A 26894-nucleotide genomic window follows, 5' to 3' on the forward strand; every position below is an offset into this window, starting at 1 on the left:
CACAAAAATAGAATAAATACAGTCCGCTCAGGAAAGGGGGTTCAAACGCGTGCTAGCCTGTAGCATCCAAGTCACCTGCCTACATTAGGGCATTGCGCTTCTTACACAATTGTATATATTTCGTTTTAAATATGAAAATAATTGTTAAAACTTTTATATATGGCAATAAAAAAAATATATATATATATATTGTTTAGGCAAACTACATCTGCGGATTGCACCAGTTGGGTTTGTTAAATTAAACCATTGCTGTGCTTTTCGTTCCTTTTCTTTAATTTTTTTTTTGATTACCTTTCAATGTGGCGTAACATACAAAAAATAAAATAAATCTCCGTTCACGCACACCCTTTGGCTTCATTTGAGTTTCAGACAGTCAACACTCTTTGGCTTCACCACTCTTTCCTTTTTTTTTTTTTGTATATTCCTAAAATGTTCAGTGTAGCAGCACGTTTAACATTCATATGTGAGGATGAGACTTGGGATTCAAGTTCTGGCTTTTAGGTCCGCGCTCTCGTGTAGCAGAAGCACCCACTCCTTATCCTCGAAATCAAAATACTTTTCTGTATCCACTGCTGACATTTTTATTATTAACACCGGAGCAAAGTCCTTTCTCAGATCTATCGCTACCTGCACTCCATTTGTCCTTCTCTTTGTCGACCCACTCTGATCCTGAAGGGATGAGGCCATGGCCAGGACCCAACTAGAGGCACGGGAATCATTATGGCAACTGGTATCTAAACCAAAACAGACAATGGATTCAATGGTTAACACTAAGCAGGCCTGGCACAGGGAAGCAAAACTCTACTGGCAGGGCAGACGTCACTGTGTTGGAACGCCGGTTGCTGTCTGGTCTGGTACGCCATTCTATATTGGCAGTGCAGACATTACATTGTTAGATTTGCGGCTGTCATCCAGTTCACCATTTACACTGGCAGGGCAGACATCACAGTATAAGAATTCCAGATGCCATTCTACACTGGCAGTGCAAACATCACACTCTTAGATTTCTGGCTGCTATACGGTATTCTATATGGCAGAGCAGATGCCATTCTACACTGGAAGGGCAGACTTTACAGTGTTAGAATTCCAGCTGCCATCCGCTACATCATTCTGTATGGCACAGCAGATGCCATTCTACACTGGCAGGGCAGACATCATAGTGTTAAAATTGCATCTGCCATCTGCTACATCATTCTATACAGCAGGGCAGATGCCATTCTACACTGGCAGGGCAGACATCATAGTGTTAAAATTGCAGCTGCCATCTGCTACATCATTCTATACAGCAGGGGCAGATGCCATTCTACACTGGCAGGGCAGATATCATAGTGTTAGAATTGCAGTTGTCATCTGCTACATCATTCTATACAGCAGGGCAGATGCCATTCTACACTGGCAGGGTATACATCAGTGTTAAAATTGTGGTTGCCATCTGGTAAATCATTCTGTATGGAAAGGCAGATGGCATTCTACACTGGCAGGGCAGACGACACGGTGTTAGAACGTTAGTTGCTATCTGGTCTGGTATGCCATTCTACTGTATATTGGCAGTGCAAACATCACACTGTTAGATTTACGGCTGCTATCCGGTTCACCGTTCTACACTGGCAGGGCAGACGTTACAGTGTTAAGAATTCCAGATGGCATCTGGGATGCCATTCTGTACGGGCAGTGCAAACATCACGCTGTTAGATTTCTGGCTGCTATACGGTACGTCACTCTATATGGCAGGGCAGATGCCATTCTACACTGGCAAGGCAGACATCAGTGTTAGAATTGTGGTTGCCATCTGGTAAATCATTCTGTATGGAAAGGCAGATGCCATTCTACACTGGCAGGGCAGACATCACAATGCTAGAATTTCAGCTGCCATCTGGTGTGCCATTCTATATTGGCAGGACAGACGTCACTGTGTTACAATTTCCGGCTGCTGTCCAGTACGTCATTATATATGACAGGCCAAGTGCCATTCTACACTGGCAAGGCAGACGTCAAAGAGTTAGAATTCCAGCTGCCATCTGATATGCTATTCTATACTGGCAGGGGAGACGTCAAATGTGTTTGAATTCTGGCTGCCGTCTGGTACGCCATTCTATACTGGCAGGGCAGACGCCAATGTGTTAGAATTGCAGCTGCCATCAGGCACGTCATTCTATATGGCAGGGTAGATGCCATTCTACACTAACAGGGCAGACGTCACAGTGTTACAATTCCAGCCGCCATCTGGTACCCCATTCTACACTGGCAGGGCAGACGTCACCGTGTCATAATTCTGGCTGCCATCCCTTCTAACAAGCGGCAGGACATTTTTATTTATTTATTTATTTTTTTAGTCTGTTACTCTTTTTAAAACATTCACCCAGGGGTGCACGGCTCTCGGGACAACTGGAAAGCCAATTTAGTCTTTGAACTTGAGAAGCTTTTTTTGATTTTTGCTTGCGTTCCAGGATTTCTTAGGCAGGCAGAGGTTTGGACTGAAGGCTCATATTGCAGGAAAACGATTCTCTACTTAGGGAGGAAGAAGAATAAGACCGACCCTGTGACGTCAAAATGACGGCATGCAGGCTGGCCTCTGCCGATTCGGTCATCCTCGACACGTAACTTGCTAACAAATCTGCTTTTGTGGAGAAAAAGCAAAGAAAAACGACAAAAAGGTGTGCCGTCAGACAGAATGTAAGTGTTTGAAATCTTTGGTAAGAGACCTGCTCCATTACCGAAAGCTCATTGGTTTAATACTATTAGGTGCTTCTGCTTCCAATTTTTTGAAAAATCGTACTTTTCTACCCTGGTTTGTGCCATGAGCTGCATGAATACTGCATGAAAATAGCTGCAATAATAATAAAAAAAAAAATTCCTTTCCTTTCTCGCAAAATAATCTAATTTTCTACTCTCACATAAATTAAAATATATAATCTTTCATCAGTTTGACTCTTTCTTCTTGAACGAAACCCAATAAAAAAAAAAATGGCGGATGGCAATAAAAAATAAAAAGGACATCCTTTATCGAAATAAAGTCCGGTGTTTGGGTTCAAGTGGAAGGGGGAGTTGAAGAGGTTGCTATATTAGCTCAGTGTATTGTGCAAAACCATGCAATTTCATTGGCTAAAACTGCTACAAATAGATAACAAATGAAATCTCTTCATTATTAGGCCCCGCCCACCACCCCTTCCCCTATTTTTCTTTTGTTTTTTTTTTCCGCTTTTTTGTCATCCAATAATCTGCCTTACGATTATTTTGATTTCTTTTTCTTTTTTTTGTTTTAGTTCCTGAATTGTTTGTTCAGTTTGGTTTTGTTAGTAATAGCAGCATTAAAAAAAAAAAAATCAAAAATAATAAGGCAGATTTTTTTTTTTTTTCCACACCCCATCTTCCCGTGTCGGCAAGCGGCGGCGGGTCCACCATTTTCAAGTTTTGTAAGCTTCTTTCCGCCCCATGCCCCTTCGTAACACCCCCCCCCCCCCCAAAAAAAAAAAAGTTGTCGGGATCCATTCTGTATATTTGCGTGTGTGTGTGTGTTTTTTTTTTATGTTTGTGTTTTGTGTTACCAAAACGCCACTCCAGTCTGCAGTCCCGATCACACATCAGCAGTACCGTCAGCCCAAACATCTCTTCGGCTCATTGCGCCACTTCGACAATAAGCTTTAATTTTTTTTTTTTTTGGATCTGTCTCAGAAGGTCGCGCCATCAGATTTCGGACTCCCGCCTCAGCGACCTCGGCTCTAGCGGCACCGTAGCCTGCAAGTGTTCCGATTCGGAGGTCCTGTCTGTGCTGGTGGTGACCTCCGGCCCAAAGCTGCCTCCGATGTCTTCCATCTCTTCCTTGCTGAGCAATGCCACTTCGTTTTCGTAGCAGAAGGAGTTAGTGTTGGAGAGGATGAACTTCTTCTCGGCGAGGTCTCTGGCACTGCACAGCGGAGTGCTGGGCACCTCGTAAGTCTTATGAAAGCGAGAATAGTCTACTTTGTAATAATTCTTTTCCTCAAAGAGCACAGGCTCAAACCTGTGACCCCACAATATTTCACTGGCCAGGTAGGAACTCCGGCACTGGGTGGTCATCGCTGTGGCCTCCACCATCCCTTCCAAGATGACCACAATCTCAAATTCGGAGCATTCCAGTTCTTGCTTGCTCATGTCGTAGAACGGGCTGTCCTCATCGATTTCATGTACGATCGTGATAGGGGAGACGAGGAAGATACGATCGATGCCGCTGTCAAATCCGACGTCTATGTCTATCTGGTCCAAGGGGATATATTCTCCCTCGGCTGTTGTCCTGGACTTGAGCAGCTGAGCCCGCACATGGGCTTCCACCAGGTGGCTTTTTCGTAGATTCCCCACCCGCCACATTAAACAGAGTTTGTTGTCCCTCATCGCAACGGTGGCGTTATGACTAAACACAAGCGTCTCGTTCCTCTTCTTGGGTTTTGCCATCTTCGCCATGACCGCTCCGATAATAAAGGCATCGATGATGCAGCCCACAATGCTTTGGAAAACCACCATAAAAACAGCAACGGGGCATTCATCAGTCACATACCGGAAACCGTAGCCAATGGTGGTCTGCGTCTCAATGGAGAAGAGGAAAGCTGCCGTGAAGCTGCCAACGTTGGAGACACAAGGGCGCTCAGTAGACTTCAGGTCCCCATGAAGCAGAGCCACGAGCCAGAAAATACAACCAAAAAACAACCAGGAGAGCACAAAGGCTAAGCAAAAGATGACCAGCATCCAGCGCCAACGAATGTCCACGCAAGTGGTGAAAATGTCTGCCAGGTAGCGCTGGCCTTTCTCCCCGACGTTCACAAACTGTACATTGCAGTGGCCGTCCTTCTTGACAAAACGGCTGTGGGTTTGATGCCGTGTGTGCACTTTGCCCTTGCCGTACCCGTTGGGCACCGCCACGGTTGCCAGTTTCATTCCGTCTTCCTCGGAGGACACAATGTTGTAGCGATTTGTGCGCACGCTTCCCATCGCTTCCGCCTGGGACGGCTGTGCCTCTGCTTTGCAAAACAGTCTGAGTTTCTGGAAAAAACCGTTGGAGAAACAGTTTTGAACGCTCTCAGGACCACACACGCAGGAAAATGGAGTAGAAGGTGGAGGCGCCAACCGCCCTTTTCTGCGCTCCTTCCTTGGCGTCACCAAGGAGGACCTTCGGATTTCAGAGGGAGCTCACTCTTCGGTCATTTGAGGTCAGGACCTGCATTGGCCACATCAGCCTGAAAGGGTTCAAAAACAGAAAAAGTGCGAGTTAGTGTTAGGAACGTCAACGTGACAGTTCATGGAGGACTGTGACTATGAGGGTCATTACCAACGTCCTAAAAGAGAGGACATTAAACTACAATATTATCAACTATTGACTCACTTTAAACTGAATGGAGTTGTAGGTGCAACACATCGTGTCACTGATGAGACATTTTCGCGCTTACCTTACGTTTGACAACCAGAGTGCATGTGGACTCTCGTTGAACAATCAATGGGTGGACAGGTTGAACTCCAAGAGAGCAGAATGAGAAATGGAGTAAAGGAATAAAGAGAATGAATGGGCCGTACAGGTCGTTTCTCCCTAAGTACAGCATGTCATCCACGAGAGTAGGGTTAAACTGCTATAGCTAGGAGCAAGGGAGATAGGTGGCTACTGATGAGAGCTGGAGATGGCAGAGTTGAGAGGCTGTCGGGCGACAGCAGAGGAGATGGGAGGTTTGGCGGATTGGATCTACAGACTACGACACAATACGGCGTGATGATGGAGTCGAGGGATCAAAACAAAGAGTAAGTGGTGACGGTTGTGATGGGGTCCAATTTACTGCTGCTCTGGAGATGGACTGCAAGCGTCTGTTTTTTGATTTGATATACTTTTATTAATCCCCGAGGGGAAATGGTCTTTTCACATGACCTTTTCGGTGGTCTATGCACGGGGTCAGCCATTCTGTTGCACCCCTGAAGTTTGGGGGCCCAATGGAGTAGGATCCCTTCTGGCAGTAGTGGGATTTGTACTGTCAACCTTCCAGAGACCAGTGCTGATCCTTATCCTTACTCTGCCCCCTTTTCCAATTTGTTTTATTAATTTAGAAATATTTATTACGCTTCTGATGACTCCACGTTTACGAATAGCCGCTTCAAGGCAGCCTAATTTGCACAGGGACAAATAAACGTGCACTTTTGACACCCCTCAGATCCTACTGTCGTGTCTCTCACTCGCCACTCACTAGTCCAACAAACTACTAGGGAGTCCACTTAACAACCGAACATCGGCGCCACCCCAGAACGGTGACCTGTGACAATCGGGACAAAAACAAATAAAAGAATACCTGCCAGCAATAAGAAGAAATGTACTGAATATTGTGAACTAACCGTCTAATTATTTGAGAACACAAGCTATCAAAATCATACGCTAATTCTAACAGGACAGGCCTTACCAATACAACATAAGAGCCTGCCCTCTGCCTTCCAGCTAAGCGCCGTAGTCGTCACCGTAGTCTGTAGTTCCAATCCACCAAACCTCCCATCTCCTCTGCTGTCGCCCGACAGCCTCTCAACTCGGACCTCCCTCTGCCATCTCCAGCTCTCATCAGCAGCCACCTATCTCCCTTGCTCCTAGCTATAGGCAGTTTAACCCTACTCTCGTGGATGACATGCTGTACTTAGGGAGAAACGACCTGTACGGCCCATTCATTCTCTTTCTTCCTTTACTCCATGCCGTGCCCAGATCGTTGGGAAAAATCAAATCGTGTTAACAACCAGAAGGCTCAACCACACAGTGCGACAGCGCTAGACGGAAATAGCCCTCTGCCCTACGCCCCCCTGCCTGCCTAGAGGGAACACATTAAGGGTGCAAAACTGATTCCAGCTTCGGCCGAGCCATCGGGGGCCCAAATTTCGGATTCCTCAATTCATTTCAACAGTTGGCAGCGGCGCAAAACCTCCCAAGACCCTTCACACAGCTACATGTTAAAAAGAGTAACGTCGGGCAGGCATGCCAAGGTTTATCCAAAACGGCCCCCCGTTCTGTCCACACCTCTAGCAAGTAGGTCAACCGAAGCCCTCGGAGGTACTCCTGCAAAACGTGTATTTTTTTTTTTTTTATGACTGTAGTCCTCGATGGGAGCTGAAACGCTAGCCGAGACTCGGTTAATCTATTGTCAAGGTGCTACGTGACCCGAGCCAACATCAGAGCTCTCCAGGGCTCGCATTACAAGTCCCTGCATTTAACAAATTCCAGCCGAGCAGCGCGTGAGAAATGGTACAGCGAGCAGCTCGCCTCCCTACCAGTTGGGGTGGGCGGGGGGGGGCTTCAACCGAATACATTATACACCAGTTGTTCACGGTGCGCGGAGCTTTCTACCAGTTAAATTCACTTCAAATTACACCCAAAAGGCCACGCTTCTTAAAAATGCAACTCGCTTTCAGTTTTAATGCTGATGTGATCAGCCCTAATGTACAAGTTTTAGCAAAATTAATAATGATGATGGGTGAAAAACAATACAACATAAAAGCTCCCCCTCCTAACGTGATCAATGTGCGTAATTTGAGCAGGTTCAATGGTTCACGACTCCTAAAAATAAATCAAATCCCCCCTCCTTGGTTATGTAACACAAAATCAGGCAGAGCTGGTAAACAGCCTAATGAAGACGAGCGCACAGGATGGCAAGGCCTGGCCACGTGGGATATGAAGACATTTGTTTGACTTTTCTCAATGGAATCATTTGCATCTTGTAGCTTTGGTCGAGTATTTTGTGTTCTCCTACCGACAAAAAAGTCTATGCTGTCTTTTTATGGTGCGTACCTCGTTGGCGTGAACTGGCATCTCAAATCAGAAAACGTGACGCGGCCTTCCAGCTCGGGGATTCAACAATTCGTATTTTTGTGCTGCTGGGAATGCATCACTTAAAGTGATGGGTCTGCAATGGAGGACCCACTTCCTGTGAGTGATGCCACACGGGGGACCGGGCATCCTGGCTGGAGGTTGTATCGGGATCCTTACCCAACCCAGGACATCAGTGGCATGGAAGGACAGGGGGAACACAATTTATTCAGGGTATTGTCCTCCCCAACATGCCCCTTGGGTTATGGTACCCCCTACAGATTCCGAACAGGGGAAGTGTCGTTGGTTGGCTGAGTCCTGTTGGGGTTCCATGGATGCTGCTAGGGGGGGGCCTCAGAAAGCCCTACTTTGTCAGGCTCCAGACTTTCCCCGATGTAGTCCCCGAGCTACAGACTTTACATAAAAGGGGCTGTTTGTCCTCTGGTTTGTGCTCCGGTTTCCTCCAACAGTCCAAAGACATATAAGTCGGGTGACTGGCATTACTAAGGAAGACACAGTTTGCAGGAGGAACGGAGGAGGAGAGACGACAGAGAGCTGCTAAAGATTTTTGGTTTGGGAAACGCTTACCTGTAAGAGTGTCACACCGTTTAAAACTCTTTGCTACTACTGAAACTTTGTGTCCTAGCTTTTTGTGTTGGGAGTCTGGGGAGCTGCAACAGTCAATACCCCAAACCCCCTACCTCCCATAGGTCACAGCACCTCAAATCTGAAAACGGGATGGCCTTCCAGCTTGGTGAATTCAACTCTTCATCTTTTTACGCTGTTGAGAACGCAGCAGGTTAAAAGTAAAGTTCTGTGCGTGGCAAACATTATGGAAGTAATGAGCCCCTTCTGCCAGCTCTTAATAATAACTCTTTACATATTTAAACTCAAAGCACTTCACACAGAGAGCGGGGAGCCAGCACTCAACCACCACTAAGTGTAGCATCCACCGGGGATGATGCGACGGGCAGGCCATTTTTGCGCACACATTAGCTATTAGGTGGTGAAGGGGTGAGAGAGAGAGAGATTAGTGACAGTGACAATGACAGTGTCACTAATTAGGGGGGGGGGGGGCAGAATGACCAGGCCATGGACATCGGGATTGCACCCTACTCTTACAAGGTGGACCCCCCGATGCCTTAAGAGTTCACACACTTTATGGTGCGCCGCAAGCAAAAACAAAAGTTTGAAAAGCGCGGATACTTGAGTGGTACAAACTGGCCAGAGTTTACGTTTGCGAAATAGGAATACAATATGGCACAGACTTAAATTTAAATGGAAAATTAACAATCAGCAGGCCCAAATAGTGTCTGAATTATTGCATAAACTGAACTAATTCTGAGCATAGGGAATAATCTTTAAGAGAGAGAACTCACGAAAAGGATATGAGGTGAGGTCTGCACCCAAAACAATGACCGAGGGGAACAAAGCCTGACATTTCATTTCTTTTCCAAGGCCGATCTGAGAGGGACAGTAAAGTGGACAGAAACCCCGACTGGGACGTCAGCCCACCGCACGACACATTAGCTTACCCTAAGCGTGAACTGAGTGGCACACTAAACTAACTAATGTGCACAATTATTTTGTTTTTCCTGAATGGAAGAGGAACAAAAGGAGAACACGCAACCTCCACATAGAGGGGAGATCAAAAGCACACACCCAAAACTGTGCGGCAGCCATGAAAAACTTCACAAACTGCACTTCGGATTCATAAAGAGTGGCTTGTGCACCGATAGTAGGACTCCTTCACTCAGTTTAGTATTTGGGGAACTCCTTCATGGTGTGTGTGGCTCCCTTTTGGGACTGAAAGGCAGTTTTTGAAGGCACTGCAGGAATCTGTGGAAGAGCACCTGTGCCTGTCTGTGCTTTTCTTACAACACACGCTATTATGGCTTAACTTGCCACAGCTCAGTTGGTAACATGGAGATGAACTAGCAACACACAAGCTAAAGTGACGTCTAAGGCCGGGTGCTTCACGAAAATACAGGAAGAGGCAAACAGGCCCTTTGGGTTCAATCCCATAGAATCCACACGACTGAGGAAAAATGGACAAGTCTGCTGGTTGAGCATCCGCAATCAATGAAACAACAGGAACTTCTGGAAGATTACAGCCTGGTCAGGTACAATACTCCAGACAGGCGTCATCTCGATGAAAACACACAGACTTGACAGAAATACATTTGGGAGCCGAGTCTAGCAAAATTCAATTTAAGGCAGGGCAGCCATACGATCCTCGGCGTAAACACAGGAGTCATGAAAAATAAAAGAAGCCTTCTTGCTGTAGCAGCGGACGCAACCTGTTCTCTGGTAAATCGTCTAAAATTCTTAACGTTCTTGTGCTGAAGGCCAGCACTTCTGCTTTGTCCACACGACATTGCAGTCACAAGAGGGTGAGAGGCGTGAGAGGGAAGAGCAGCAAAACGCGAGGGGCTCATCCACTCGGCTCCAGGGCACCGTCCTCTTTAGTACTGGACTGTACTTTTAAAGCAAAGGCTTCACAACTCTGGATATATTTACATATACACATTAAAAAAAAAACTAAAACACACATAATATTCACTTTCCAAATATATATGTACATATGTATCTTTTTATGTATTTAATTCCTTATTTATTTATTTTAAATTTCTCAGTTTTAAGGTTCCTATGGATGTCGTTAAACGTAAGGTATTTGGTGGGAAATGGACAGACAGACAGACAGACAGACAGACAGACAGACAGACAGGCAGAAGATAGATAGATAGATAGATAGATAGATAGATAGATAGATAGATAGATAGATAGATAGATGTGAAAGGCACTATATATTATAGATATAGATAGTATAGATAGATATGATAGATAGATAGATAGATAGAAAGAATAGATAGATAGATAGATAGATAGATAGATAGATAGATATAGAATTTAGCATAGTTGGCAGGATCACAGAGATAGATAGATAGATAGATAGATAGATGATAGATAGATAGATAGATAGATAGATAGATAGATAGATAGATAGATAGATGTGAAAGGCACTATATATTAGATAGATAGATAGATAGATAGATAGATAGATATAGTAGATAGATAGATAGATAGATAGATAGATAGATAGATTGTGAAAGGCACTATAGATAGATAGATAGATAGATAGATAGATAGATAGATAGATAGATAGATAGATAGATAGATAGATAGATAGATAGATAAGAATTTAGCGTAGTTGGCAGATCACAGAGATAGATAGATAGATAGATAGATAGATAGATAGACGTAGATAGATAGATAGATAGATGTGAAAGGCACTATATATATATAGATAGATAGAAAGATAGATTGATAGATAGATAGATAGATAGATAGATAGATAGATAGATAGATGTGAAAGGCACTATATATTAGATAGATAGATAGATAGATAGATAGATAGATAGATAATAGATAGATAGATAGATTGATAAGAATTTAGGCGTAGTTGGCAGGATCACATAGATAGATAGATAGATAGATAGATAGATAGATAGATAGATAGATTGATAGATAGATTAGATAGATAGATAGATAGATGTGAAAGGCACTATATATTAGATAGATAGATAGATTAGATAGATAGATAGATAGATAGATAGATAGATAGATAGATTTTAATTTAGCATAGTAGCAGGATAAGATAGATACGATAGATAGATAGATAGATAGATAGATAGATAGATAGATAGAATAGATAGATAGATATATAGATAGATTTTAATTTTAGCGTAGTAGGCAGGGATAAGAATAGATAGATAGATAGATAGATAGATAGATAGATAGATAGATAGATAGATAGATAGATAGATAGATAGATAGATAGTATTTAATTTTAGCGTAGTAGGCAGGATAAGATAGATAGATAGATAGATAGAATAGATAGATAGATAGATAGATAGATAGATAGATAGATAGATAGATAGATAGATAGATAGATAGATAGATAGATAGATAGATAGATAGATAGATAATTTAAAACGTAGTTGGCAGGATTACATAGATAGTAGTATGTTAGTTGACAATTCTAAATTTACACAGCACCAGAGAAACGTTGACGTGTGCGTTGGAGACTCAGAATCTGTGTCCAAGTGCCGTTCCTGCCCTGTCCCATTTCCAAAGCTGCATGGACAGGCTCCAGTTCCCTGTGACCCTTTAGGATGAGTTTAGATAGCGGTTCAGGTAAGGTGCAGCCTCACTCAGCTGTGTGTTTTGTACGATTAGGGCCGGGCTGCAGAAACTCAAACAAACAAGCCGCGGTTATGTAACCTGCACTTCCAAGATGTGGGAACTATGTGACGGAAACATCAGCACATCGTCCATTACCTTTTTGTAAGGCGGGCCTGGCGTGAGGTGCGTTTGTTAAAAGTGTCACACAGGCAGTCTCTTTTCCCAAGCCAAATAACCCAACACAACAGTACAGACCTCAGTGCCGTTAATGACCTTCACATATGCCTACCCAGAAGACAAGAGCTGGGATTTCAGAGTTCATCTGACCAGTAGATCAACTGATGTATGTGCAAATTCTCTTATGACCTGCTATTAGTACATAGTATTTTTTTTTGCAGCAGCAGCAGCCGCCTGTAGTATGAAATGTTACTTTAATTCTGCAAAACATTCATCATTTTCCATTGGTGGTAATAATAAAAGAGGGATATGCATGGAGACAAACTGTAAAAAAAGATGCTGATGGACATCTGTCCATCCATTTTCTAACACGTACCCATTTCAGGAGAGCTGTTGCCCAATGCTTGGCACAAGGAATGGAGGCACCCTGAGGTGGTGGGCTAGTAAGTTGCAGGACGTGTGCACACACACACACACACACACACACGCATGCACACACAGGCCAGTTCCAAGGTGCCAATTCACTTCACACAAATGTCATTGGGGTACTCAGAGAAGAAAAAAAAATACCCAACAGAAAATGGGAAGAAGAGGCAAACGCTAATGAAACTAAAAACAATAAATATGGGCTGCATGGTCTTATATTAACAAAAGGTCCCCAAATGTAAGTAATGAATCCACCGTGATGCCTCATTTAATGGTCAGTCATCAGTCAGTCATTATCCAACCTGCTATATCCAAACACAGGTCACGGGGGTCTGCTGGAGCCAATCCAGCCAACACAGGGGCACAAGGCAGGAAACAAACCCCAGGCAGGGCGCCAGCCCACCGCAGTCATTTAATGGTGCCAACTAAATAACCCCTTGACCACAGAAGGACCCGAATAGGCCAGCCGGCCTGTCACAATTGGTCCCTTCTTCCTGCGTTCAAAATGAATCTCATTTCCTTTTGGTCGAACTCCTGTGACCCCCCAACCCCCCGTTCCTTGTGACAGTTTTAACAACTCGCACGTCCAAAGCCCCGATCAGAGATGCTAAGCGCGTGTGAAACGCAGATGTTGCAGGGGTAATGCTATCTGGTGATATGCGTGGTGGTCATTTTATTTTTCTTAATAAATTCTGTCAGGGTGAGGTGGAAACACTGCAGCACAGCTGCCTTAGAAGAACAGATGTTGCACTACTAAAGAGGAAAAAGGGAATTGAAATATTAAATATAGGAAAAGGACCACACAGAGCACCGAATGTTAGAGTGCAACTGGAGGGACTGGTGGGCCGAATTGCATTTTACCAGGTGTGCTTTTACTATTTATTTTTAAATTGTACCTAAATAAATAAAACTGATGGGGAGAGTTTTCAGACTCTACTGTCCTCTGTGGAAATATTCCCAACTGTAAAGCAGGAATTATGAAACGCTTCATGTATTATTGTGTATGTTGGCCGACAGTCCATAAGGTGACCTGTAAGATAAGGACGCGGTGCGATTGTCGAGCTTTGGGTGGGTGAGGCGACTTCCTTATCGTCACACCGCTGCTGAGTCAGACGCGGGAATGGAAGCAGCAATTCCGTGCTTTGACTTCTACTCCCCCCCCCCCCATCAAAAATTCTGATCTTGCCTCCTGTGTTATTCTGGCCGGAACACTTACATTGGAATTAACCCCCCCCACCCAACATCCAATCCCCAAAAAAAAACCAATAAACTACTACTGGCACAGAAACAACAAAAATGTCCGCCAGGTGGTACCAGGTGTTCAATATCCGGAGAATTGTACACACGGATCCCACATCAGAACCCACTTATTCTAATGTGGGCTCATGGGAGTTGACGCCTGTCCAGGGGTTCAAGGGGCTCCAGTCACTCATACTGGGACGATCTCCCCTCGCTAGTCCTCCTAATCTGCGGATGCGCGGGAAAGACCAGACAATGTGAAGGCAAAGTGGGGGGATGAGTGCAGATGTCACTCATGGGGCCTCGGGGACTTTGGGGGGTGGGCTACACGCTGAGCCACCAAGGGGTACCGACTAGTCCTTCCATGCATTTACAGAAACTGAGGCTACAAAAATCCAATCAAATCATATTTAGTCTTTACACCGTTAGGGTTAGATATACTTTAGAACTTCACTGCCATGTAAATCACCAGCAAAATGGGAAAAACGAAAGGGACACCTGACTATAAAATAAAACAAAAAAAATGTCAAGTATATAATTACTAGAGCACAATTCAAATAAACACGTGTAATAATAATTCTTTACATTTACGCAGCACCACTCGCACTCCTTAAAGTACAGTGCAGACTCAGGACCCGACCCCACATTCTCCGTACCACTGCATCAGTCAGTCAGTCAGTCAGTCAGTCAGTCAGTCAGTCAGTCAGTCATTTTCTAAGCCACTTACTCGTGAACAGCGTCACGGGGGTCTGCTGGAGCCCACCTGAACTAGCATAGGGCACAAGGCAAGAACGAACCCTGGACAGGGCGGCAGTGAATTGCAGAACAAGCACACACACACACACACAAAACACACACACACATGAACCACACACCATGGCCAACTTAGGATCATCAATGTACCTAACGTGCATGTCTGTGGACTGTGGGAGGAAACTGGAGCACCCGGAGGAAACCCACGTCTGAAAATGTAATGAATGGGGAGGCACATCATCTGACATTGTTAATGTTCATTACCACAGAGGAAATGGAATATTTACATTAATGATATTATATTCCCTATAATAAAGGAACAAAAAAGATACTTCTGTTGGTAAAACATTGCAACGGCAACATGTGGTTAATGTGAAGAGATTAAATGTGTGATGGGACATCCACATTTCACGTCAAAGCACATACAGTAAGCAATGACTATGGAGTTTGCCATGCAACCTTCTGCAGGAGAAAAAAAGAATGTGGCGCATGTCAATAATAAAAAAAAAATTAAGCCTTCTGCAAGATGTATAATTAGCACAGCTAAATGGGATATATGGGAGTGAGGATGTGCACGTAACAACATTCTGCTTCTCGGAGACTAAGTGTGCCGCTGCAGTACAAGATAAACAGAGACAGGTGCAAAGAAGGGAGAACAGAAGACGGCCGCATCCACTTTTGTGATTATTATGATGAGTGAGGATCAAGAAAACGAGCAACCTTTTTATAAGTTTAAAGGGGCACGAGTATGTCGGCAAAACTTGGCATTTGTGGATTCACACCTTTGAATTGGTTATCCAGTGTGTGTCGGTGCAACTGCATAAATGTTTAGGTATCTATCTATCTATCTATCTATCTATCTATCCTATCTATCTATCTATCTATCTATCTATCTATCTATCTATCTATCTATCTATCTATCTATCTATCTATCTATCTAATAATAACAATAATAATAATAAAAATACATTTTACTTATATAGTGCCTTTCCCATGCTCAAGGCACTTGCAGAATAAAAGATAGATAGATGTGAAAGGCACTATCTATCTATCTATCTATCTATCTATCTATCTATCTATCTATCTATCTATCTATCTATCTATCTATCTATCTATCTATCGTGCCTTTCACATCTATCTATCTATCTATTTAATATATAGTGCCTTTCACATCTATCTATCTATCTATCTAATAATAACAATAATAATAATAATACATTTTATTTATCATCTATCTATCTATCTATACTATCTATCTATCTATCTATCTATCTATCTATCATCTACTCTATCTATCTATCTATCGTGCCTTTCACATCTATCTATCTCTCTATCTATATAGTGCCTTTCCCAGATATCTATCGATTACACAGTGTATAAATAATCAATTCAAGATGTATAGTATAATGACACCTTCAGATGTATATTAATGAATAAAGAAGGCGCCAGCTTAGATATATGTACTATTACATACAGTGGCTATAAAATGTATTTCACTCATGGCTGACATTTGTTCCATCAAGTATTGGGTCGAAGGGTGTAAATAATTGGGAATCAGCTGTTTAATCTCTCTCACTTTTTGTTTTTTTTTTTTTTTTTAGAATTAGTGAAGAAGGATCGGTACACAGTGGTGAGGTTAAAGCCCAGGTTTCATTTAGCCAATCCACACATACAGAAAGGCTGTGTTTACTTTACATTGTCTTCCTGAGTTGAAACCACGCATGTTCTCAAATTTAAGTACTGCCGTGTCTTTTTTTCTGTAGCAAAATAGCTGTTCTCGTCGATTTTGCCACCATAGGCTTTCATTTTAGTAAATGGATGACAATTGAGTTAAATACATTAACATTCTCTAGTGTAGCACTATAAAGCTAAAGTTGGTGAGAACTTCTTACAACTGTGCGGAAATGAATAGTGTTCGTTTAATACCGGCTAATTTATAACAAAGCTTTTTAACGTCTTACCAATGCTTGCGGCACTTACTAATGCCTTTGCTAACTTTGGATTTAGATACGTGCACCACTTTTTCATTGTGTGGCGATCTTGTTTAATTATTTCAATTTAACACCCCATTCGACTTATGGAGACATTGTAATGTATGCAGCGCCGAGGGACCGTACATGCACTCTCAATGTAAGCAAAGTGATGCAACTTCTCATGTGATTGATGTCACGGATGTCACATTGAGTTTAACCATTCATACAGGACCACGTCCAAAGAGATTGGAAAATGTTAAACATTTGTATAAAAGGCTGTCGCATGCAGGCAGCGGCTCCCATTTGCTTTTCCATTTGTCTGCAGGGCACTTTTGAACTTTCCACTCCCAGTTCGCGTGCTCAGCTCCGCTCGCGCAGCGGCGGCTTAAGGGTCGCACTTTTCCGTCGGTTTCCGTGTAAATGCGCGGCACATTTCAGCTCGATGCCTTGCGTTTTAAGGCGGGCAGAAGGTTAGGAGCGCATTTTTTTTTTAAATTCTGCACCTGTCCTAAATGTGCGTGTAAAACTGCTTGAAGGGAAGAGAGGCAGGTCGCTAGTGGAACAACTAGATGAAACTGACATTTTGGTCCAGAGACGAGTCTTCGTTGTGCTACAGAAGTCATTAAGCGATTTTTCTATATGCGCCGTGACGGTCGCTTGCTTTTTGCCTCACCTTTATCCTTTTCTGCATTTAATCCAAAGAAATGAATGACTGAAAAGATGAGTGATTGCTTTTCTGAGTTTTACTAAAGCAGTCTGACACTAACGAACACACCAAGTTTGCATCCCTGACACCCGCTTGCTACAGAAGCTGTCCAAAAAAAGCTAATAAAAACTGTCGAAACTCCACGGGCTTACCTGTTGAAGACAGCAGAACTTGTATAAAATACGCAGGAGAGGAATAAAAAAAAAGCTAAGATCCCAGGGGCTTTAACGTGGTGGGTATCCAAACTCAGTCTCACTCCGCTTCAACAAACGTGCTTCGAAAGCTGTCACCTGACACGCGCCTCTCTCATAACTGTCAATTGCGTTCTGAGGTTTCGGGAAAATCCACGAGCGTTTTAAACAGCAGTCACCGACACTAACCCCGCCCCTTGTGCCGCCCCGCCAATCACTGCACTTCATGTCCCTTGATTGACACCATCCTACTTCCTGTTCCGAAGCGCTTGTGGAAACGATAGAAGAAGTAGCGGTCTGTGAAAGATTGTGTTCAGCGCCCAAGTTTTCGAGGACACAGCTCTTATTTGCTGAGCCTTTTTTAAATCGTTGCATGGCTTGTACAGTCTCAGTGGAGCACAAGAAAGAGCGCGAAACAAAACCCCGCCACACACCGTCTGCCGTAAGGTTTAAACAATGACCCGCTGTTTTCCTGTCAAGCTCGTGCACTAATATGATTCTGTGGAGCCTGATCAATCATTCTTACTGATTATACATGCACGACTTGTGAATACAGGCTTTTTAATATCAGTGAATTCTGTAAATGTTAAATGCGGAATATGAAGACAAGTCAGCGAGGTGCCGTGCTTTTTGCTGTGCTTCTATATCTATAATGCACGTGCATATCGCGTCCTAGCGACCACATTACAGCATCGACCTACGATCTCGTGATGAAAGCTCACGAATCACCTCTCCTTATTGCCGAATGAAACATTCGGACGGAGAGCGCAGCTACTTTCGATATACTTCTGCACAGTGGTCAATGGACATCAATTGCTTCGCCTCCAAATCATAGCGTGTCATTGTTACGCCATTGGCATGCACTTGGTTGAGGAAGAAACCAACAAAGGAGGCAATCGAGCCTGACTGGACTATAACAAAATAAAATGGATTGCTAAAATAATAATTAGTTAATGAAAAAGTCAAGGAAACATACAACCTTCCTTATAATGTGCTTGAAATCACATTTAATTACCAACTATAATATCCCAACAGAGCTTAATTATTTTAATATTGCGTACTACCATACTGATAGATTCAAAGCATCTTTTTTTAATTCAGAAACCGATCGTTAATTTCACACCACGATGAGAGACACAAATCACCATGCAATGGTTGCCTGCATCTAGGTGTCGAAAACTAGTCAGAGAAGGTAAAAAAAACGATGTGTCTTTACAGTCCAACATTCCTTGAGTCCAGTATCCCCAAAAGCCACGCCCCTTCGTTTTCGTCAGAACACCACGCCCATCTCACGCCTAATTCCCGGGGCTAACATATTGATTCCATTTTCTTTACATTTTTTCGAAAGATGACACTTGAAGTCAGGTGATTAACACAAATGCCAATAATATATAAGTGCAGCTAGATCGATTTTAGGGACAATTTTGGTGTTGTGCCATCTTCTTTGATGACTTTTATCGATTTACTGCAAAATCCATATCTGTATTTTTATTCACTCCGTGCCCGTGTGGCTTTTATTCTACATGTTCTCCCTTTTTCCTGCTACATCCCAAAAAAAGCGCATGTTACGCTGACTGTCAGCTCTTTACTGGTCCCATATGTGTGAGTGTGGATATGAGCTGAAGGGTGTCCTGCGATTAACTACACCCGCGTGAACGACTGGTACTCCAGAAACATTTCGAACCCCCCAAACGCAACAATACACCTATATCGTATTTTTCTTTCTTAAAATGGTTTAGTTTTAATTATGAATTATATATATTTTTTTGGGATTGCTCCTGCTTTGAGCCACATGCTTGCTGAGATAGGCTCGAGCTTCCCCGCGACTCTGCTCAGGATAGGCGGGTTTAGAAAGGGACGGATGGATTTTTTAATGAAAAACAGAACAACACGTTTTAATCAATTCAATTCAAATTACTTTGGAATTAATACATGCTTGATTTGTCTTCCTAAAATATATGATTTAAATTATCATAATTCTGGTCTACAAACATCTGCATATTGAATGATTGATTCGTTTGTTTATTTATAGAAGACTCACTTCTCATTTCCTCCAGTGAAGTTCCAGTATTAAGATCCCGATGGATTTAATATAAATTAGCGAAACCGACAATGGCACACCACAGCTTTCCTCCCTTTATAATTTAAATTTCACTTGCCTGACATATTGTGCTCTCCATATAGTCTGTTAATATATCTCTTGTGTTTTATTTATCTCCATGCAGATTGTATTGGAATTATATTCCATTGTGATGGCTTTCTGACAATTCGTCTTTGTTAGATACTAAATCAATTGAGCTCTCGAGCAGGGTTTATGAAACACTTGCAATACTCCGCTCAGCCCTGTGCAATTCACTTGAAAACTTTCTCAATGGTCATCTAATCAGTTTTACGCGTGACTGTCGTCAGTTTGCATAAAAGATGATAGCACAAAGTTGAAAGATTTGAGCTGCGAAGTTTACTGTTCCGTTCATCTCGAAAGCGCCAAAACAATTTACTTTGACGTTTGTTCTGTTTTTATCTCTTATTCACATATTGTTTAAATAACACTGTGCCAACGCTATGTACATACTTTTGGAAAAATACAGCTTGTCGCTCTTTCAGTTTATATCATTGAGTTACAAGGTAACTAGTATTCTTTCGATAACTAAAATTAGAATCAGCATGAATATAATAAAACAAAAATCAAATGGTATTACCTTCTTCGTCACAATTTAACAATTCACTTTTGTAGAAAGGGAATTCAAAGACTTCAGATTAAGGTCCGAGTTTGTAAAGCGACTCGATGACACGGGAGAAAGGCGGCAGGCTGCATGAGGGACTCGCAAGTAAGAACTCGTGCACGTGACACTTCATCGGAACTCCAGCAGAAAATCGAGCGGTCGGGGATCCTGCTAGAGCGTGTTCAACTAGGAAGTGTCAGCATTAAAATGCTCTTTGTTTTGATATATATGCCTTGCGACCTATGCTTGTTGGGATAGGCTCCAACCTCCCCTCGAAAATGGCTCCGGAGGTCTGGAAAACAGATGACTGTGTGTGTGTTGGCTGTGCCGCCAACCAACTACAAGCGTTACCTGATGGGTAACCATCCAAATAATCAAGTTGGAATTCAGACCTATGAATATTGTACAGTACAGTAAATTGTACTGTATGAAAGCAGCTCTGTGATTAGTTCATTTGAACAAACCCAATGTCTGGTGTTATAGGGCTCAATGTAAACGTCTTCCTGTTAACTGCGAGGTTTGAGAGTAAAACGCCCTTACTGCTTTAGCGACATTTGTTTAAAATGTTAAAATCTTCTGTTCAGTCATTGTTGCATAATGAGCGAGCTGCTAACCTCACTGCCGTTTTTCTTTTGTAAAGCAGGGTGTTAGAGCACATTAAAAGGAAAGGCGCTATATCAAACGGAAAGGCATTCATTTTATCCGTTTATTTGGACGTAAATTTATTCAGCTGAAGGACTCTGGCTTTTGCAGAACTGAGTCAACCTAACGTACTCAACGGTAGAAATTAGTTTGAAATGTAAATGATAGATAGATAGATAGATAGATAGATAGATAGATAGATAGATAGATAGATAGATAGATAGATAGATAGATAGATGTGAAAGGCACTAATAAGATAGAAAATAGATGTGAAAGGCACGATAGATAGATAGATAGATAGATAGATAGATAGATAGATAGATAGATAGATAATAGATAGATAGATAGATAGATAGATAGATGTGAAAGGCACTATATACTAGATAGATAGATAGATAGATAGATAGATAGAATAGATAGATAGATAGATAGATAGATAGATAGATGTGAAAGGCACTATAAGATAGATAAATAGATGTGAAAGGCACGATAGATAGATAGATAGATAGATAGATAGATAGATAGATAGATAGATAGATAGATAGATAGATAGATAGATAGATAGATAGATGTGAAAGGCAACTATATATTAGATAGATAGATAGATAGATAGAGTAGAGTAGATAGATAGATAGAAGTAGATAGATAGATAGATAGATGTGAAAGGCACTATATAATAGATAGATAGATAGATAGATAGATAGATAGATAGATAGATAGATAGATGTGAAAGGCACTATATACTAGATAGATAGATAGATAGATAGATAGACGTGAAAGGCACTATATAATAGATAGATAGATAGATAGATAGATAGATAGATAGATAGATAGATAGATAGATAGATAGATGTGAAAGGCACTATATAATAGATAGATAGATAGATGTGAAAGGCACTATATGATAGATAGATAGATAGATAGATAGATAGATAGATAGATAGATAGATAGATAGATAGATAGATACCTAAACTTTTTCACAGTTGCACCGACACACACTGGATAACCGATTCAAATGTGAAAAGAAAGAAAACGTTTGCCTTGGCCGTCCCAGTCCCAGTCCCAGTCCCTGTGAGGAGTTATGCAGACGTATTGCTGTTAGTATAAAGGAGTCCACAGTGAGTCTATTTGAAGATAAATAAGGACATGCCTCTTATTTTACCATATTGACAGATGAAAACTTGAAACACTCCACTGGACACAGTCAAAGTTCCTGCTTTGCCGTCTGTCAGTACATTTACATCATTTAGCAGACGCTCTTATCCAGAGCGACTTACAACAGTATTTGTTAGTTTTTCACATACCCCTTGGGGTCAGAGCGCAGGGTCAGCCATTGTACAGCGCCCCCTGGAGCAATTACAGGTTAAGGGCCTTGCTCAAGGGCCCAGCAGAGTAGGATCTCTTTTGGCAGTGACGGGGATTCGAACCGGCAACCTTCGGGATACCAGCGCAGATCCTTAGCCCTCAGAGCCACCACTCCGCCCAGTAAAGGTCTACCGCACTTGCAGTACTCTTTACATTAACGAGTCTTCAATGGTATTTTACTGAATTGTCTGACAAAGAGGCGTTTCATTCCGTGAAGGGTTCTTTGCATATGGAATTTGTCTCTTATGGCTTTTAAAAGTTCCCTGATATATGGACAAATGTCTGTTGGCTACATTGCAGGACACAAACAGATCAGGAAACGGAGCCCTGTTACTTTATGTATAGCAAGTTTAAAATTAGGAACCCACTGGTGGTTCAAAAATCTGATAGGGAGTCTGCTACCGACCTAAATATATAAAGGTTTCGGATCCTTCATGTGGATGATGTTTATTCTGTGGAATCCGCGCTGAAGGACTTCTTTGGTGTGCACCTTTATCTTTAAGAGCTGAGTATGATGAGGGTCTCGTTTCGCACCGAGGTAGGGCGTACGATTCTGGCATTGATTCTCCCAAGCTGCTCACGTCAGCTTGCTGTTATTTTCCACCCCAGGGCTCACATTCAAAGCGGAGTGCGTTCGGTTAACAAACAGACACACGTGGACTAAACAACAGGCCTGTCAACATCACTTCCAGGGTTAAAATGTGTAAATAAAGTTTCGGCGGTAAACAGATGGAGTTCAATCTGCACATTCTAAAAGTACCTGTAACAGCGGACCCTGTTGCTTCGGGAGCTCAAAGAAAATTGTATGATCAGGTGCTTTTCTTTCTTTCTTTCTTTCTTTCTTTCTTTCTTTCTTTCTTTCTTTCTTTCTTTCTTTCTTTCTTTCTAAGTAAACGCGGTATGTTGTTATTCATCATTATTCAGCCTGCTTAACCCAAAAAAAAATGAAGCGGCGCCTATCCGAGCAGAATCGGGAGCAAAGCAGGAACTATGTGAGCACAAATACATGTACATCTACAGCCGCTCGTACTGCCTGAGTTTAAAGTCGGCAATTAAGTTAACGAACATTGCTGTCAAATTTTTAAATCCAGTTATTAATAATGTTATTTCATCAATTCACTTCTAGTGTCCAAGGTCGTGCTAGCTAGTGGAAAACCAACACAGGATGGGAGGTCAGTTTATTATTATTATTATTATTATTATTATTATTATTATTATTATTATTATTATACTCTAAAATGGAGAATCTGGTAGCCGAGCTGCCTCGTAACATTCGGTCCCCCCCATAATTAAAAATAAAAATCCCAAATGATTCCTCAGATAGACGCCACAGGGGAACCATTTTTGGTCCTTTTCTACAAGAAGGTTTCAGACCGGAGCTTTATTTGTTTAGATCCTTAACAGGTTTCCAAAAAATAGCCATAAAAGAAGAGATTTGCGTTTTTTAAAATGGGTTCTTAATTGTAAAATGGTTTCTTACTGCATTCATTTGCAAGGGCTTTAAGTTCAGGTCTTCTTGATCTGCTAGCATCGAGAAAGATGAACAAGAAAAGCTGGAGAATAAAATCCAGCGCCCTGCACTTTTAAAGTAAAGGTGCCAAAGTGGTTCTTCAGGGCGATGCAATAGGGGATCTGTGGTTAAAACCATTCATATTAAGGTTCCAGAAAGAACCTTATGTATTATGATCTGTAACAAGTTCTATATTTAATCATGATGGTGGCACATTTGTGGGTCCCTGAATATTAAAGGACTCTTTTAACAGTGCCTCTGATTAAGTTTCAGGTCTTCTTGATCTCTGCATACTTTTCATTAAAGATTTATGTTGTGTCCACATATTAGGGGCCTTCTCCAAAGCCCAACGAACCAGAAATCTTCTCAGAATAAAATGGCAAGTGAAGCAAGGGTTCAGTGACAAACAACTCAACCCGGTAAAGCTCTCATTTAGAGCCGTTATTTATAAAAGTGTGCCTTGGACAGTCTGCTGTCTGGAGTTTCACAATGTCATCAAGTTCCAGAATGTTCTGTTATGTGATGTTATAATCCATCTCATTGGTGTCAAATTATGTGAGGAGTGCAAAAGAAAGTGAAGGGGGGCTTCATCCTTCATTTCCTCCTTCATTGCCAATAGGCGGACATATTAAAGCGCGGCTCTGATTTTTCATCCGTCCATTTGAGGCCATTTGAGTTCCAAATAGGCACCTGCAACACTTGACCCTGAACTGAGAATTCATCATCATCCATTAACTGAATCTAGGATTAGGGAAGCGAGACATTGAATCGCAGGCACGACCAAATCCTGGACGGGGATGTCACGACTAATTTTAATTATCGAGTTATACCTCACTTTTTATGATCATTTCTGCTTTGCCCACTTTTTCAAACCCCAAAGAGCCAAATTCAAATGCAAAGACTCGCGCCCAGAATAAAACGGTTGTTTTTAAAGCAAGAGCGCTATATGAGGAACCACACGGGCCAGTAAAGCGCCAAGGTCTTTAAGCGTCTGCTCACTTTATTTGTACCTTCGGTAGAGAGAGAGAGAGAGAGGGAGAGAGAGGTTGGGAGCATGCGCAGATAGCGCGTCGTCGCACCCACCACACGGCGAACCACGTGGATTGGGACCCGAATGCAGCGTTTTTACAGTGGCTAGAGTGCAATCGTGCCACCAACCCCAAGTTTTCCATGTAAGTTGGAGGACCTGAAAAGACTGCTTTTTAAAATGAATTTATGATCACTTCTTCTCAAGTTTATAGGGTCCGGCCTGTCCTTGTCATGTTTCTATGCCCGCGTGAACCTGGAGAAGACGAGCATTAAGTTAAGTTATACTACGGCAACTACTCCAATGTTAAAAGTGCTGTCCATTAATGTAATTTATATCATTTCATAATACAATGCCACTACGTGAAATGCTTAGTCCTGAATAAAACATTTCACGTCACACCGGTGACTGTCCCGGCGCCCTCGGAATGGAGACAGGACACAGTCGTAAGCTGCTTTTAAAAAGCGCAACCACACTAAATCGGGGTTTCTCCATCGGTTAGTTTACAGGTAGCCTTACTATAAATTAAAATATCGTTTTGTCCATATGTTCATATGCATAGAATTCGGATGCAAAGAGAACCCTTCCTAGAATTAAATTATTCTTTGTCAAGCAATGGAACCACACGAACCAGTAAAGTGCCATTACAGAACCGTTATTTTTTAAAGTGTGCGCACATGCAAGCAATTGATATACAACACATACACGTTTGCACTATTAGGGCGACCACTAACATCATTATACAAAATTTGTTACTTTTCTTGAAGTAATACGTAAAAATTCGCTTTTATTTAGACGTTGGATGACGTTCGCACGGAATCGATGCTGAAACATTTCAAATCCATCCATTTTCCAACCCATCCATCCATCCATTTCCCAACCCGCTGAATCCGAACACAGGGTCACGGGGGTCTGCTGGATCCAATCCCAGCCACCACAGGGCAGGAACCAATCCCGGGCAGGACACACACAAACGGGCCAATTTGGAATCGCCAATTCACCTAACCGGCATATCTTTGGACTGTGGGAGGAAACCGGAGCACACGGGGAGAACATGCAAACTCCACGCAGGGAGGGGCTGGGAAGCGAACCCGGGTCGCCTAACTGTGAGGCAGCGGCGCTACTACTGCGCCACTCTCCCTGAATGTCCTGCCGACTACACACACATATACACACAGTTTATTTATTATTTATGATTTTGCTTTCGGATTAGTCACGACAAACACTGCTTGCCGTTCCATCTTATCCAGATTGTGAGATGAGTAACGCCGCGTCTCCCGTTTGTTATTACGGATGTCACGTTCTTTTTGCTATAAGGACTTTTTATTATCGATAATTTGGCAAGGATACGGCCATCAACGTGTCACCCATGTGTTGATTTCTCTGCCGCGTTATAAAGAAAACGCAATAATGCAGAAAACCAAAGCCGGCAGACAATGTGACGTTTAAAATGCTTCCGCTCTAATGAGATTCCCCTCGGCAACTGGCGCTATTTTAGCGCTCCAACACAGCCTCACTTGTTAATTACACAATGCTGGCGAAAAGCGGATTGACCCGCAGCTATCCGGGAAGGTTAGGAGTGCGAGCATCAGAAAGGATTTTACCTTTGCAGTCCACACTGGATTGTTCATTGTTTTTTTTTTTAATTAGTAGCCGAACAGTGTATTATCTTGCCCGGGGGCGGCACGAAATGGTTGATTACAGCCTGGAATGGCCAATCCAAAAATTAACGGGCACGCGCGCTGGATAGCAAGTGGCGCGCGCTGCTTCCAGTTCTAGTAATGTTCACAGAGGAATGGCGATTATGCAAACGCAGGGGCGCGAGCGGACCACCTAAACCCGGTTCATTGAAGTCTAGTCATGGTGTCTGCGCGTCTTCGCCCGTGGGGCGCTGTATATGAAAAGTTACAGTCGCGAGCTCCGGACACCGAGGGGGACCACACCAACCAACCCGACTGCATGTCTGCCGAAGTTCAGCTCTGGACAGAACTGGCGCTCCGTAAAGTCATAGAGGGGTGTCAACTATATGAAAACGGAGGGTCTTTCGCTCTGGATATCGAGGGTGGCCGGCCAAATCCCGTTCATTGAAGTCTGGTTTGACGCCGTCACCCGATGGGCGCTGTAAATGAAAGGTTATACCGTCGCTAGCTCTGGACACCAAGTGACGCGCGCTCCGTAAAGTCA

General features: G+C 42.7%; 1 protein-coding gene and 1 long non-coding RNA gene across 2 annotated transcripts; one reads left to right on the forward strand and one right to left on the reverse strand.

The window, feature by feature from the left end:
- The first annotated feature begins 1296 nt into the window (after nt 1-1296).
- Nucleotides 1297-2346, forward strand: LOC127525877 (uncharacterized). Its single transcript, XR_007933463.1, has 3 exons — nt 1297-1400; nt 1985-2164; nt 2249-2346. It is a non-coding gene; the product is annotated as an uncharacterized LOC127525877 (long non-coding RNA).
- Nucleotides 2347-3468: 1122 nt separating this feature from the next.
- kcnj2a (potassium inwardly rectifying channel subfamily J member 2a) lies at nt 3469-17642 on the reverse strand. The gene is made up of 2 exons (XM_028791749.2): nt 17404-17642; nt 3469-5207 (listed from the first exon to the last, which is right to left on the reverse strand). The coding sequence occupies exon 2, from the start codon at nt 4960-4962 to the stop codon at nt 3685-3687; it is 1278 nt and encodes a 425-aa protein (XP_028647582.1). The 5' UTR covers nt 4963-5207; nt 17404-17642; the 3' UTR covers nt 3469-3684.
- Nucleotides 17643-26894: the final 9252 nt, after the last annotated feature.

Source organism: Erpetoichthys calabaricus, chromosome 14 (assembly GCF_900747795.2).
Source record: "Erpetoichthys calabaricus chromosome 14, fErpCal1.3, whole genome shotgun sequence".
Taxonomy (NCBI): Eukaryota; Metazoa; Chordata; class Cladistia; order Polypteriformes; family Polypteridae; genus Erpetoichthys; species Erpetoichthys calabaricus.